Source organism: Rosa chinensis, chromosome 2, assembly GCF_002994745.2.
Source record: "Rosa chinensis cultivar Old Blush chromosome 2, RchiOBHm-V2, whole genome shotgun sequence".
Classification (NCBI taxonomy): Eukaryota; Viridiplantae; Streptophyta; class Magnoliopsida; order Rosales; family Rosaceae; genus Rosa; species Rosa chinensis.
The window spans coordinates 27,286,886-27,301,989 of NC_037089.1; the positions used below are offsets into that span (position 1 = coordinate 27,286,886).

At 37.2% G+C, this 15,104-nt stretch overlaps 2 protein-coding genes across 2 annotated transcripts; both read left to right on the top strand.

Moving 5' to 3' along the window:
- The first annotated feature begins 1,108 nt into the window (after positions 1-1,108).
- On the top strand, positions 1,109-6,870 carry LOC112183927 (3-hydroxyacyl-[acyl-carrier-protein] dehydratase FabZ). The gene is made up of 5 exons (XM_024322241.2): positions 1,109-1,197; positions 1,768-2,005; positions 2,095-2,155; positions 2,259-2,403; positions 6,436-6,870. The coding sequence occupies exons 2-5, from the start codon at positions 1,807-1,809 to the stop codon at positions 6,691-6,693; spliced, it is 663 nt and encodes a 220-aa protein (XP_024178009.1). The 5' UTR covers positions 1,109-1,197; positions 1,768-1,806; the 3' UTR covers positions 6,694-6,870.
- Positions 6,871-11,539: 4,669 nt separating this feature from the next.
- On the top strand, positions 11,540-13,099 carry LOC112187424 (FCS-Like Zinc finger 5). Its single transcript, XM_024326197.1, has 2 exons — positions 11,540-12,018; positions 12,625-13,099. Exons 1-2 carry the CDS (start codon positions 11,663-11,665, stop codon positions 12,785-12,787), a joined length of 519 nt encoding a protein of 172 aa, XP_024181965.1. The 5' UTR covers positions 11,540-11,662; the 3' UTR covers positions 12,788-13,099.
- Positions 13,100-15,104: the final 2,005 nt, after the last annotated feature.

The following is a 15,104-nucleotide window of genomic DNA, read 5'->3' on the forward strand; positions in this document are numbered from 1 at the left end:
CCTAAAGGAAGATGTAGGAATATTGGAAAAGGAAGAAGGAGAACAGAACAGGGAAGGATCCTAGGCTGATACCATGTTGAATATGATTTTTCATTGATCTGTATGTTTACAATTGTACCATTATATAGCTAAGATCTGCTCTACTATTACCAACAGAATTCAATGCTATAAATGCAAATATTCAAAACTAATCTATAGTTACACAATCAATTTTGATTGTGGAGAGGTTACACAATCAGTTGTGATTGTGGAAAGGTTACACAATCAAAATACACAATCAGTTTTGATTGTGAAGAGGTTACACAATCAGTTTTGATTGTGGAGAGGAAATCAATGTAGGAGAGTGATTTTCTCTAACAAAAGCAATATAAAAAATCAATATAAACTGCTACTAATAGGAGTTTTTAATATGTGGTTCGATCCAGCTGGTTAGACTGCTTCCATTTAGTATCATATAATACTACTCCCAAGTACATGAATTTTGATGTCAATATTTTTTTGGAGTATTTAACTTTCATTGTAGATGAGATCAAAATGCAATATTTTCTCTATAAAGTAAAACTTATTGTCAGTGATATACAAAATTTTGGTGAAAATTTCGGTGTCAATTTCTTATATATGTGTAAATATTTTAAAAATTAAGAATTTCGTAGAAATTTTTGGGAAACTCCTGACAGAAATAATATAGCATATGAGTTTCGTTTCGGTACTTTTTACGGAAATTTCAGCAGTTTCGGAAAAATTTCAATTCTTGCATTTAATGAATGAGTTATTTGACTTTAAAAAAAAAAAAAAAAAAAAAAAAAAAACCCTTCTGGCATACCTCGGGAACAACGCCGGTGGCTCCCTAAGTTTGTAAATTTTGAACAAACCCTAACATATATGGTTGGGATGATTCTATGCACAAGTAAATCAAATTCTCTTAGGAAACAATGATGTCAATGTGGCATATTTGGTTGGGATGATTCTATGCACAAGTAAATCAAATTCTCTTAGGAAACAACGATGTCAATGTGGCATATTGCACTAGAATCCAACTGCTTCCCACCTGTTCTACCTGGAATATCATTCTCAAAGATGGCCTCAAAGTTGGATTTCGATAACTTCAATGACCTCTGAGCTAGAAGCAATCTGGCAAAATCTACAGTTTAAGTCTCAAGTTCATGCAGTAGATTTTAGTGGGTAAGCAACAATCTTTGACCTTAGAAAACCCACGTACCCAAAGAAGTTCCAAACTTTATTTCTTTTTTAACCACAAATAAGAGACTGTTTGAACTCATTGACTTTGTCTTTGAATATAGATTAAATATCATAAATAGTCACTGAATTATAACATATTCGACACTTTAATTACTAAATTTTTGAATATATCACTTTAGTCACTCAACTTATATACCATCTATCACTTTAGTCACTGCTATTAAATCTACCGTTATAAACTGTTAAATTGAGGCTACTTTTGTCCAATCACTATTTCTATTTACAAATAAAATAAAATATTTTACAAATTTCTGTCATCTCTTTCGTGCTCGTCTCATTACTCCTCTTCTCTACTAAGAAATTGGAAGATCTTGATCTGCTTCAAAGACTAAATGACTAAAGTGACATATGATATATAAGTTTGAGTTACTAAAGTGATATATTCAAAAATTTAGTGACTAAAGTATAGAACATGTTACTGTTGAGTGAGCATATTCAATCTGTGATATTTATTCTTGAATATATGACAGTGCAACTTAGTTCAACAGCTTCTTAAGCAAAAACCCCTGACTTCACTTCTGTCTCTGCATTTTGATTTTGAAAACAATGTCAGCCACCTCGAGTTCCCTCTTCTCTCTCACTCCTGCTCAGTCTCTGGTTCAACCCAGAAAGCTCCTTCAATCCCCAGCCTCTCTTTCCCTCTCAGCCTCTCCTCTCCCCTCTCTCAAATCCAATCGCCAATCAAATCTCATTGTTTGCTGTTCTTCTCAAGAAGATGCCCCCAAAGACATCCCCATTGAATTGAGTAAGCACATTCTTGATTTCAATTTCATTGCTTTTCTCTGTTTTAGCAAATCATGCAGTGAGACTAATCTGATCTGGATCTTATCTCAGAATTCCCAGCTTTTCCTACAGTGATTGATATCAATCAGATACGTGAAATCTTGCCTCACCGGTGAGTGGTTTTGGTTCCTGAGCTGTTTTTGGTTGGTGGGTACTGGATGTTTTTAGTGATTGTTTGTAAAGTTTTGATCTTTATGGGTTTTGGGTATTTGCAGGTTTCCATTTCTTTTGGTGGATAGAGTTATTGAGTACAACCCAGGTGTTTCAGCTGTTGCTATTAAGAATGTGACGATTAATGACAACTTTTTCCCTGGCCATTTCCCAGAGAGGCCTATTATGCCCGGTGTTCTCATGGTTGAGGTATTACTGCTTAAATCTCATTCTATGGTTTTATGCTCATATAAGTTACCCAAAAAAATCAGCAGTTTTGTTGATCAAAATAAGTCCTGTGCATTTTGCTTATTTACATGTGCACTTGATTATAGTTTGTGCTTGTGCATAACAATCACAAGCATTCAACATAAATACTTTGTCTTTTGATAGGAAACAAGGCTATTGATAACATGGAATTACAGAGCACAAAGATTCCCACGTTAAAGGAGATTATAGAACCTCTTACCATCATTTGCATGCATTATTTAGGGAGAATTAATGCCATAAGTAATAACTATTGCTGCTTGACTTCTGTATTAGATTTGTAAATATCGCTGTGTTTCATATGTTTGTTCATTGGCTGGCTGATTTGGGCGTAGCAATGTTGATTTCTGGGATTGGGATACGTCGTTGCACTTGTTTTGGTGTCTAAGTGTGTCCAACATAGGAGACTATACTAGGCTTATGAGCAAGTAGAAATTTAGTCGGGAGAATGAATAGAGATTATTCATTGTGCTATGCTAATATGCCTATTTATTGAAAAAAGGAAACTTAGAGTGGTTTTATGTAAAGCCTGTCATTGTGTACAAAAGCATATTCTCATATTTCAGTATTTCAACACGCTCTTGGCATTGCTTTTGTGAATTTGATTCCAAGAAGGATGCTTTTGCACAAGGTAGATTTCACATAATTTGATTGCTCTTCTAATTATAATATAAGTGGATAAGATGGGCATCAAAGTTTACTTGGTTCAATGCCAACTGTACTTGTATTTGGTAAACCAATGGTGCTTACTTCAATGTTTGTCTTATGGACAAAGTTGATATAACACTGAGATATGATATGAAGTTTTCTTTAACATAGAGATATTATATGAAGTTTTCTTCAACATAGAGATATTATATGAAGTTTTCTTCAATTATGTGCCTCCTGACCTATTCTTTAGACTTCCAATTGTATGAGAATCAAGTTGAATGAGTAACCACGGAAGAAGGATCCAGGACATTGTTTATTTTTCAATCCTGATTTACATGTTGAGACTGGTTTTTTCTAAATAAATTTGGCACTGACTCTCTTGCAAAGGAGTAGAATTGATAATGCAAGAGTGTGCACTGTACCAGATTCAACAAAACATATGAAGTTCCAGGTAGGTTGGGGAATTGCATATGAAGTTCCTGGTTCTCTATAACTCTAAAGATAAATGCATATTGATTAGGGGGCTAGAAGCCACACAAATAGCGAGATAGAGAACCACCCACCTGCTATCAAGAGAGAAACTGCGAATGAGTAGAACTGTATCATGATCCTATCAAATAAGCGATACTGTATCAAGAGTTGCTTGATTTTGGTGGGTACTTGTATACTCTTTTTGCACCCACTAGTTCACTTGCCCTATGTTTTGTGAAGTCCATGCTTGTATGGGTTTGGGTGTGAGTGTGTGTGTATATATATATATATATACACATACAGGCCCGATCACAGGCGGACGTCCGCACTTTCGCTAAAGTGCAGACGTCGACGCAGCAGGCTGTTCCAGGTGGTGACGGCGGCGCGGGGCTGGCCGGAGGGAGGCCGGAGGCGTCCCAGACCTCTTTTGGGCAGCAATCGAGGTCGGAGGAGGTCGGGGTTGCCGGTTTCTGGGCAGCCACCTCACCTGCAACTTCTTGTGAGAGAGCAGCTAATGAAGTTCTAATTGTGTGCTTTCAAAAGGAAGATTTGTGTTCCTAACACAAGTATGGATTTACTAGTTTGGTTGTGGTAGAAGGGGTTCTTTAATTCTAAGGCGGAGGGTTCTTCAAGTTCTGTGTGTCTTGTGAATTGTAATTTATGATTTCTTTACTTCACCACATTCCTGTTCTTGTTTCACGAGTGCAATACATGATCTTGAGCAGCATAATACTTATCAGTGCATGGCCAAAACATATTTGAGAGAGACCCAATTCCATTGTAAAAATATACTGCTTTGTCTTTGGGCCAGCTCATGTCCATGCTTCATATTCTAGCGACGAAAAGAGTTCCCATATGGTTCTTTGTTTGTATTTGTGGAAATAGTGCCAGGTTAAGAATGTGCATAGAAGACACTTTAATCTCTGTAACCATTTCAGAAAGAAAAAAAAAAGAAAAAAAGAAGTTGGTTTTCAGTCTATGTGTGGGCCTTGGGGACAAATTTGGTAGGGGCATATTCTGATTTAATCCATGAAATTTTAAGGATTTTAGTCTATGATAAAGCTTTCCATAGGTGCCAGAGTAACTGAGCTGGTCTCCTGGATTTTGTATTGAGAAATATAATAGACTGTTTGACTAGTATTATTGTTAGCAAAAACCAAATGCTGGGTATTACAGGCCAAATTAGAAGGTAGAAATGATTAGAGTATATAAGTTCATCTTAAAACTAGTCATGGTCAGCTTCCCAATTGTCAAAACTTGATTGCACCCTAAACCCTAATTAGGAAATTTTGCTATATTTCTATCAGGCAATTCAAGAAAGATTTATTTTATTTGTTTTACACTTTTTCTTTTCATTATTTATTTTTCATCTTATTGAAGTTTCTGCTAGTAATTGTTTTCCTTGATAGAAATTGTAAATTCACTAGCTAGTTGACTAATTGACTTCATTTATGACTATCATCTGTAGTAATCATATAACAATTTTCTGAAGGAACACCCTTTAAAACATTACAGGCAACTGCTGTCCTGTAAAGGGTGTTGTAAATCCTGGTCTACCTTTTCAAGTTGAAACTGCACTTGAATACACCTGTTTTTCCCTTCAGGGATGCAATGTGCCCAACTTATCAATGATTTGAATGGCAATAAACTATTTTCTGCATTCCATTTTGAGTACTATGAGATGGTACTGGGAGTGGGACTGTGGTTAGATTTTTTTGATGTCCATCCCTCTTCTCCTATGATGAAGAAAAGTAAAGAAAAACAGTATCACCAATATGTATGTTATCTCTTTCCTATTTCATACTTTTTGGTTTCGATTATATTTGAAAGAGATGTTCCGTCTATTTTGTCTCCTCAAAAACTTTCTGATGACGAAATATTTATTTCAAAGAGTTTTCAACTGTTCCTGGTGCTTGCTGATCAAATCAAAATCAATCCTCAGTGTCCACTTTTTTGCGTCATGTTTTTATGATTTATCAATAAAAGCTGCTTCTTTTAATATATAAATAAATCAACGTCAGTGTTTAGCTGGGTTAACTATATTTCCTTTCTGCAGTGGTCACAGAGCATCTTCTGAACACCAAGCCTTTTGCATTAACTCAGACCACTGTTGTCGTAATTCTTTTAGCTTCTTCGTTGTGTTACTTAGGGGACACTTCAAAACAAATTTGTTTTTGGTATTCAGATTTTCTCTTTTAGCCATATAGATAGTTGGATAATATTTTGGAAATATGTGAGAGATGGAACAGAAATGAGATGGGATAAAACTATTATTAGTTAATCTATTGCTATTTTTATGAATCATTCTATGTACATCATTTTCTCCTTCTCTGACATCTTTGGTCTCCATCCTCTCATCTTCCTTCTCTATCCTTAATTGAAAATGATTACATAATGTTACCAAGCAGGCACTTAGTTTTAATTTCTAGGATAATCATCAGGATGCAATTTGCATTTCAGCAATACTGCATTGACCGTGTGAAGTAAAACCATAGGAGACAAATTAAGAAGGGGTGGTTCTGGGTCATCACTCATGAGTAACAACCAGAATATGAATTATGCAACTTCCTTAACAAATACAATATAACATTAGCTTGTGTTTAGCTGGTCTCTGATTTGATTAGTCACATTGACAGTTCTTCTAATTCCATACCTTTTCTAGAGCCGAAATTTTGTATACGTTGTCTTAAACTTTTCTAATGAATTGGTATACATTGTAAGATGAATACAGAAATTTAAAAAACATCAAAGCATTTGATATGTTCCTATGCCTCTTTCTGCCTCATGGTTGCATGGATTATTGGTGCACATGCTTTTTAGTGAGTGCTGATGAAAGTAGTTTTTTGGGTCCAGGCAATGGCTCAAGTGGGAGGCATAGTTATGCTGCAACCTGAAGTGGGAGGCTCTCGTGACAGTTTCTTCTTCGCAGGAATTGATAAAGTGAGGTTTAGGAAGCCTGTGATTGCTGGAGACACTTTGGTCATGAGAATGACTTTAACCAAGTTTCAAAAACGATTTGGAATAGCAAAGATGGATGGAAAGGCATATGTTGGAGGTGAGGTGGTCTGTGAAGGCGAGTTCTTGATGGCTAGTGGGAGTGGGACTGCTTGATGGTGTATGTTCTTTCGTTCTTTCGAATATTCAACTTCCTAGTTCTGTATTCTGTTTTCTTTTTCGTTTTCTTCTTGTTTATCATTTTTGGACTTCCTGTGGAGTAATCTACCAATTTGAGAGTTTCAATAAAGACATCATGCTAAGAGTTTTTCTGAACTCAGTTAATTGCTGCCATCTCATCTTCGACTTGCTTTGAATTTTTTTTATTTTCTCCAACAACTGCATAACCGATCTTTATGAGAAGGCATAATCATTAAGAAAGGCCTAAATCATTAGTCGATATTTGTGATTAGGCTTCTTGTGACGTACAAATAGGGTGATGAATAATGCATAAGCAAATTGCATCTCAACATGGTCTTGCCATTTCTGCAACTGTAAAACTTGAACTTAACTCTAATAAGTTGCATTTTTTTTAGTGAGAAGATTTGGCCTAATTGTACAGGAAGGGAATACTTCGTTTCTAAAAGAAACAAAGTTAAGGTTGGGAGAAATGCAGTTCCCAATTACATAGAAGTTAACTTTGACTTAGAAGTGTTGATCTTAAAGTCAGTTGCCCAAGTTAAATCCCATATTTTTCATTTCTATATATGTTAAAGCTTCAATTCGTTGTTTGGCCTCGGAATTTCCGTAAGAGTAGCTTTTGTAAGCTTGTTTAGCCCCAATAGTAGATTTTGTAATCCTGTTTAGCCTAAACTAGCATACTTGAATCTTACAAGTAACAACTTCCTTGCATACAAAAACTTCATTGCCTTGAATTATCATCTGAAGTTTGATTAGCATTGTCAATCTCATATATAGTTGTAAGGCTTACTGATGTGTATGGAACTATAGCTTTTGGCTGGGAGAGGGGACCTTCTGGAGCACCCAATGATGTACCTGATGAGTGCACGTAACTTATTTTCCATATAGTATCTAATAAGTGGACTCAAATGTAATGAGGGTGTTTGAGTCCTTTTTGAATCCATCATAACCCCCCATGCCCATCTCTTCTTTTTAAGTTGGTAGGAGACATCAATTATTACTTCTGAATATAATGGAATATCTTGTTCCACAAACCACATTTTAAATCTACAGCATTTTGTGGTTGTGTGGGCAATGCATACCCTCTGAATGGGTTTTTGGACTCACTGCTGATCAGGTGTTGGAGACTATTTTCTCTTTTAGTGTAGACATGATATGTGTGGAAAAGGTTTGGCACCCATGTTTGGTGACACTGTAATTGCTTTTGGAAAAACATCCTCCCCCCCCATCTTTCTTGAAGATTCTCTTGAAAAAGCAAATCAAGAAATGAAAACCATAAAGGAAGTTTTACCTATACTACACAAGAAAGGTAGCAGTTTTCACTACTTTAGCAATAAGATTGAAATCAGAAATTGCTGTTCTATTGAAAGAACGAGTTTTACTGCATGATGTCAAATGACTATGGCTGGTCTGGGATCTTGTTGATTTTGGTCTTTAGTTGGCCCCCAATTCAATAGTTTTCAGTGCATTCAATATGAATGTTAAACAGCATAATAAATTTTCCCGAAATTATCAGACAACTGTGGTCGAGTTTTACTACTTACTTTCAGCCATTTACATTTATGTACATGTCCGTGGTAGAAGTCATTTAGCATGTCATTGATATGGTATTATCCTTTGCATTGCTTCCAAAGGATTAGAGCTTCCTAAATTGAGATGTGTACTTAGGGATGGCAATGGGGCGGGTTGGGGATGGGGATCACAATACCATCCCCATCCCCGGGGTCATTCTCTACCCCCATCCCCGCCCCAATCCCCAATAAAATTATATTGGGGATTCCCCATCCCCATCCCCACTGGGGACTAAACCTCCAAACCCGCCCCAAATCCCCAATAAGAATTTAATAAATAAAATATTTTTTTTTCTAATATTGCCTTTTTTAAAATCAAAATCTACAACAAATAAATTTAAAACATGATTAAATTCATAAATCATAATTCATTGAGTGCAAAAGTCAAAACACCATTAAAGTAAAAGTTTAGCTATTAAAGTAAAGTAGTAAATGTATATATTTATGATTTATATTATAAAAAATAAATTAAAATATATATATAGTTAAATATATGTATATATTATTGGGGCGGGTTTGGGGATGGGAATCACAATACCATCCCCGCCCCATCCCCAATCTTAGATAGCGGGGATTGGGGATCCCCATCCCCATTCCCCATTTGTCCCCGAATTCTCCCCCCATCAGGGGCGGGTATCCAATGAAGCTCCGCCCCTCTGGGGATTTTTGCCATCTCTGTGTGTACTATACGGAACTTCCTATTATGAATCAGTGGTGTAAATTAGTTATAAATTCTTAAAAAAAGAAGAAGAAAGTCTAGTATTGACAATCAGAGTGGTAATGAGAATTAAAAAAATGATAGTATGCGAGTTGATCATGAAAAATAATGATCAAACAGAAGGTTGAAAGCGATATCCAGCACATAAATGTTGATTCCAATCGTCTCATATCATAGTTTTCTCACAATAATCATTCGAATGGATAAATCAATAAAGTGCTTTTCTGAAAACAATGGCCGTGATCTCGAAGACTGATTAATTCCTTTTCTTCTAGATGATCAAATATTGGTTAGTAATGCCCATTACAAATAAATCTACCTAGCTCATTGAAATTCCAATGATAAACTCTTGATTTACCTCGACGAACGATTATATACTATCGCATTGCTCAGCTAAGCACGTAACATCTGTCCACAAAACGGAGGGTTTGTATCACGGTAGGGCATTATGAGCAAACAAAGTATTTCTTATAAAGATGGAACATCTAATCTATAGAGACTACAATAATCAAAATGATTGTACCGGTAGGGCATTATGAGCAAACAAAGTATTTCTTATAAAGATGGAACATCTAATCTATAGAGACTACAATAATCAAAATGATTGTAATGACAATCGAAGTAGCTAAACGCTTTTTAATATATTGATGTTCCTTGTAAATGAGTTTTAAAGAATGGACTGTTTGATTTATAAAATTGTATTCAGTATGTGTACATAAAATAAATAAACAAATGGCAGACGTTTGTGAAAAAGAAAGAAATGTATACTCAAATGCATGGTTGGTGATGTATCTTGTCCACCCACCAGTGTACGCTTTGTCTAGGTTCGTTCAGCTCGTTCTTTGCTCAATGTTCTTACGCACTCTACCTTTCAATAATTCGAGCATAAAAGTATTAATACTATAGTAATGTAAAGTATCTTTCCTCAGGATGTCATAAAATGCACTAAGGTAAAACAGACATAAATAGAGAAAACATTACAATGATAGAGAGATAAGGTAATTTTAACTTGCCCCTTTCCACTAGAGTTGTCGAACATTAACAAAGAAATGACCTGAGAAGGGTATCTAAACTAATGCATACAGTGTTCTTTGCGTCGAACTGTCGATAGTTTGTTTTGCATATACTGTTCTTTGTTACAAACTCTTGATAGTTCTTTGTTTCGAGCTTTAACATTCAGAACTTTTTATTTACTTTGAAGGCATGTTTAAAATTATCATTTAAGAAAATTAACCAGATGAAATATGATTAGTCGAACTCACAACCTCCCACTTAAAAAAGTGAGACTATGCCACTAGACCAAATGATATTGGGCAGATGAAATATGGTTTAGTTTTCCAATTATCAAATAAACCGACAAAGAAGATATTATAGGAGAAAAAAAACACATGATATTTTTGTTAATCATTAAACTAGTCACCAAATGTGTTCTATTGCGTAATCGTGCACTAAGAGCAAGTTCACCCGTTGGGTCACTGTGTCACCTACTATTCATAGCTTTTTAGTGTATATTTTCATTCTCTGGGTCACGAAATACACTGTGCCCGTGATCCAGGGCACGAAATACACTCTGCAGGTCACCATGGTGACCCAAAAAGTGATACAGGGTGACTTAGGGCACGAAATACACTGTACTCATGACCCAGAGGGTGAAAATAACACTAAAAAGCAGTGAATAGTAGGTGATATGGTGACCCAACGGGTGAACTTACTCTAATTAATTAGCTCGGTCGAGAATAATACTTTAAAGGATGAAGTGGGCTAGAAATCACATAAATGATACAAGAGCTCGTGGTTAAGTTGGTTATCATGGACAATTTAATTGCAAGGTTAAACCGACGACCGAAGCACAGAAAATCGTCAGTGTTGGCCACCACGTTGCAGGCAAATTGTCAAAGCATTGGTGCCAAATGTCTAGGTCTAATGATGGTTACATAAATAGTTCAATAAATTGTGATCTCGAAAATGCACACTTTTAATTGCCAAACCATATAACAGAAGAAAATAAACACATTACAGGTCTTGGGTTTGAGTCACTATATGGGGGTAGGAGTGAAATTCTTTAATCCTCTTTTAAAAAAAAAAATAATTAAACACAATACATGTACCAAAAGATTTTTTTTTTTTTTTTCATTCTTCCTAATTCATATACGTACCAATCTAGATAAGTATAATTAAAGTTCAAGCCGTACCCATGATATGTATTGTTGTAGGAGTTAAAACACATGCTAATCTTATATTCTTTGATACCTGTGAGGCTGAGACTATCATGCTATCAATCTATCTGAGATTAATCTAATAATCTATTAATTACACCATTAATTGAGACCTGACAGGTAAGATACTCAGCTAAAGATACTCAGAAAGAAAGGGAAAGGCAAAAAAAAGAAGGCAAATTTATAAAATAAAAGTAAGAGACAAAAAACAAAGAGACAGGCATTAAGTAAAATGCTAACGTGGAGTTTTGTTGGCACTCAGTGGTCGCAATAAACGGCCCTGATTCACTCTCCCCCTCCCCACAATCTCATTTATCTTCCTCCTCCCACCTTCCATTCTCACTCCCTTTCCTCTCCTCTCTACCTCGCTCACTCTCTCTCTTTCTCTCTTCTCCCAAACCAGAAGAAATTCTAGACCTCTTAGAGCAAAAACCATAAGCATGTTGTTAGGGAAGCGTCCTCGCCCACCGATTAGGAGAACGACAAGCATGACCGGGATCACCGTCGATCTGAACAACGTGGAAGACCAGGAGCCGACTGAAAACCCTAGCATGATGGATGTGCATGCATCATCGACGGAGGTGGGCCCTGATGGGCCTGTTAATTATAATCAGAGCCCTAACAGCTTGGGGTATCATGAACAGCACCGTTTCTTGGCCATGTTGTCACCCAGAACCAACAGCAGCAACCACAGAAGAAACTCGGCCTCCGACCTAGTCGAAACCGCTCACTTCCTCCGCACGTGCGGCCTCTGCAAACGGAGCTTGGCTTCCGGCCGCGACCTCTACATGTATAGGTATGTAAAGTGTTTGTTGATTCAGAAATGTTTTCTTTCTTGTTTTCGTGTTTTTCTGATTTGAGTTTCGGATCCCTCTGCTGATGAACCTTTTTGGTGTTCGAAATTTGAAACAACTTGGTTTTGGACGTAAGCACGATAATAGTGATTTAGTACTGAAGAAAATAAGCAGAGTATCATGTTTCTTCTGGTGTCTGTTGCTATCTTCTTTAATTTTTGGATTTTTCTTCCTTTTTTCTGTTTTCTGATTTCATGGTTCTGTCACATGTACACCAATGATAATATCCATATTGCAAGCAATAGTTTCACATATGTAAAGAAGAAAAGAGAAAGAAAAAAAGCAACCAATAATTAAGTAATTAGAGTTTATGAGATAGTTTTAGTATCTCTTTTTAATTCTCAGATTCACATTTCATGACTTGCTAAGTGATCTTGCTCAAGTATTCTGAGTTTTTAAAATTTGATGTGGGATTCAGAAGCCCCGGAATTTTCAAATATCATGTGGGTTTGCATTATTATATTGCTACCGGCGATCGATGATTTAGTTAGTATATTATTATTTTTTCTGGTAATGGATTAATGAAAGTGAAAATGAATTTACTGCAGGGGAGATACAGCTTTTTGCAGCCTGGAATGCAGAGAGCAGCAGATGAAGCAAGACGAGAGAGTAGAGAAGTGTAAGGGGGTGGCCTCGAAGAAAGAGGACCGCCATGCAACTCGACCGAGTTCCAAGGCCTCTGGTAAAACCCAGACTGTGGCCGCTGCTTAATTAATCATACCCAAAAGGACTGGAGATCAAAATAGTCGATCATATTATGTATTATAGTTATTGCACTACTGGTGCAAACCTCCCATTTTCTCCAAGATTAATGAATTGCCCGGCCGGCCCCCATTGACGTTATTTACATAATAGTACTATATATGTTCTTACTGCCCTGCACAGGTCCATACCTGTTGCAGCTCTAGCTAGCACATATGTATGTATGCAAGATGGTTATGTAAACTTAAATGTAAAAAGGTCCGTGGGTGCATTTGTTTTGTTAATGCAAATGGGACAGGCCAAATCGAGCTAGTTGCAATTTTTTTTTTTCTATATTCTAATTATCCATGTGAACCGGATTAGCTTCCAGCGTTATACTCTAACCGGTAACTGTACGGTCTATGAATATCACATCGGTAAAATCTAAGGCCTAACATGCATTCTCTTTCAGGGACAGTCTAATTAGAACCTAAAATATGAATTTTTTCTTAGCCATTAGATGCACTTATCTGTTAAAATCTTTCAAAACTGTTATTTAAGTGAACATGACTCAAAATTTGATTTAATAATTTGACAGAGTCAGATGAATACCGATTTCCTATTTAATCAATTTTTTAATATAATGTTTTCTTAAAACTCATGGGATTTTTTTTTTTTTTTTAAGGAAAATTGGGTGTCAATCCATTAAAATCAAGAAGATAACATTACAAAGAAACAGCCCACTCAAAAGAAGAGTTACGACAAGATTGAGCCATCCTTAAGAAGCCATGTGGCTAAAACCGAGATGGAACAGATGACTAGGGCAACCTAACATGTAATGTTATCTAAAAAATATAAAACCAAAGAAGAGTATCCTGACACTACTAGGGAAAGCTCCGAAACAACTCAAAAACCAATCCTAATTTATTTGATGACCCCCAAAAAAAAAAAACAAAAAAAAAAAACCTCTACTCTAGAGCACTCCCATGAGTGCTAACCACCTCAACTGGTTCAATTCCAATCTCAGTACATCCCTCCACAAAAGCTATAGCCTCCCCTTCCATCTTTATACCTTCCTTAGAAGTCATAATAATAGACTTGCAGGCGCTTTTCCTCCTGGGTTTAGGATCCCAAGACATCTTCAATTCTTAGGCTGCATAATGGTCTGTTTGGGATTGTTCTTCCTTCTCGGAGGCTTTCCAATATTGGCTTTTTTGGCAGGGGATACCAAAATGACACCATTTGCACACTTCAAAGCCAACTCAGGTTCGAACCCTAGTTGGACTAAAGCACCGCTTATAGTAGCAGTATCACTCGCAGGCTTTAATTACCCGCTTTTTGGACTGGATCATATGCAACTCTGAACCTGGACGTTTCTTACCTGTGATGGCTGCAGCGACTGGAGGAGGTGGAGTTACTGCTACCTCCGGCAAGGCAGGCCCCTGCTGAAAACATGCAAACTGCACCTCCAAGTTGGCTGCAAGCTTGCCAGGTAGTGTCGACAACTTCAGAGTACATGGTTGTGACGCAAAGGATTGGGGATTGAAGCCCCGGAGCCCAAACTAGAAGCTGTAGAAGAGGAAGGCCGATCAAAAGCCCTAGGGTTAGGGTTAGGGTTCGTCCCCACTCTCATTGTTTCAACCTGAGGAGGCCTTGAACATCCAAAAGCAGGGTGTTCAAGAAAACCCACAAATTCTGCCAAACCTGACTAGCCGCTCATACTTGAAAAGAACCGTGGCTTCCTCTCCCGCCACAAACTCGTACATCATTGGAGCAAAAACCTACCAAACTGGGGCCTAGACAGCATGACGGATCCAAACCTGTTCTGGCTTCCCATGACGCACTGCTGGACTATCCAGTGCCATCACCTCTCCCAACGTTGCTTCAATCAACACCATTTGTACCTTCAGTGAAAAGCTTCGGTTGCAGCCCTATGATCTCAACCCAGACCGGAATGGATTTGATTTGGACTGATGTAGCTTCACCAAACCCATCAAATTCCATTGCTGCGAGGTTTCCCAAAAAAACAATAGTCCACCGTTCAGTACAAATTCCCAATCCTCTACCGTCGAAAACTGAAAGATATAGCGGTCTCTCTGTTCTCGAATCCTCAACCGATTTCCGTGCCCCCAAACCAAGGCTATAGTACCCATGAATGTCAGATTTTCGCGCCATTTTCCTGTAACAGACATCAGGTCGCCATTGGCGAAATGGTGAGACGACACCATCGTTGCGCCCATTGGACCAAAAGAGGTCCTACCCTACTCCGTGATAGCATCTCTGGCAACCAAGCGAGCTGAGACTTCATCAACCATGGTGAAGCCCTAGATTTTGGATGCTGAAAAAA

Coding starts and splice junctions, on each gene's coding strand:
- LOC112183927 (XM_024322241.2), top strand. CDS start 1,807: ATGTCAGCCACCTCGAGTTCCCTCTTCTCTCTCACTCCTGCTCAGTCT. Junction 2,006..2,094: donor AGACATCCCCATTGAATTGA/GTAAGCACATTC, acceptor ATCTTATCTCAG/AATTCCCAGCTTTTCCTACA. Junction 2,404..6,435: donor CCGGTGTTCTCATGGTTGAG/GTATTACTGCTT, acceptor TTTTGGGTCCAG/GCAATGGCTCAAGTGGGAGG.
- LOC112187424 (XM_024326197.1), top strand. CDS start 11,663: ATGTTGTTAGGGAAGCGTCCTCGCCCACCGATTAGGAGAACGACAAGC. Junction 12,019..12,624: donor CGCGACCTCTACATGTATAG/GTATGTAAAGTG, acceptor AATTTACTGCAG/GGGAGATACAGCTTTTTGCA.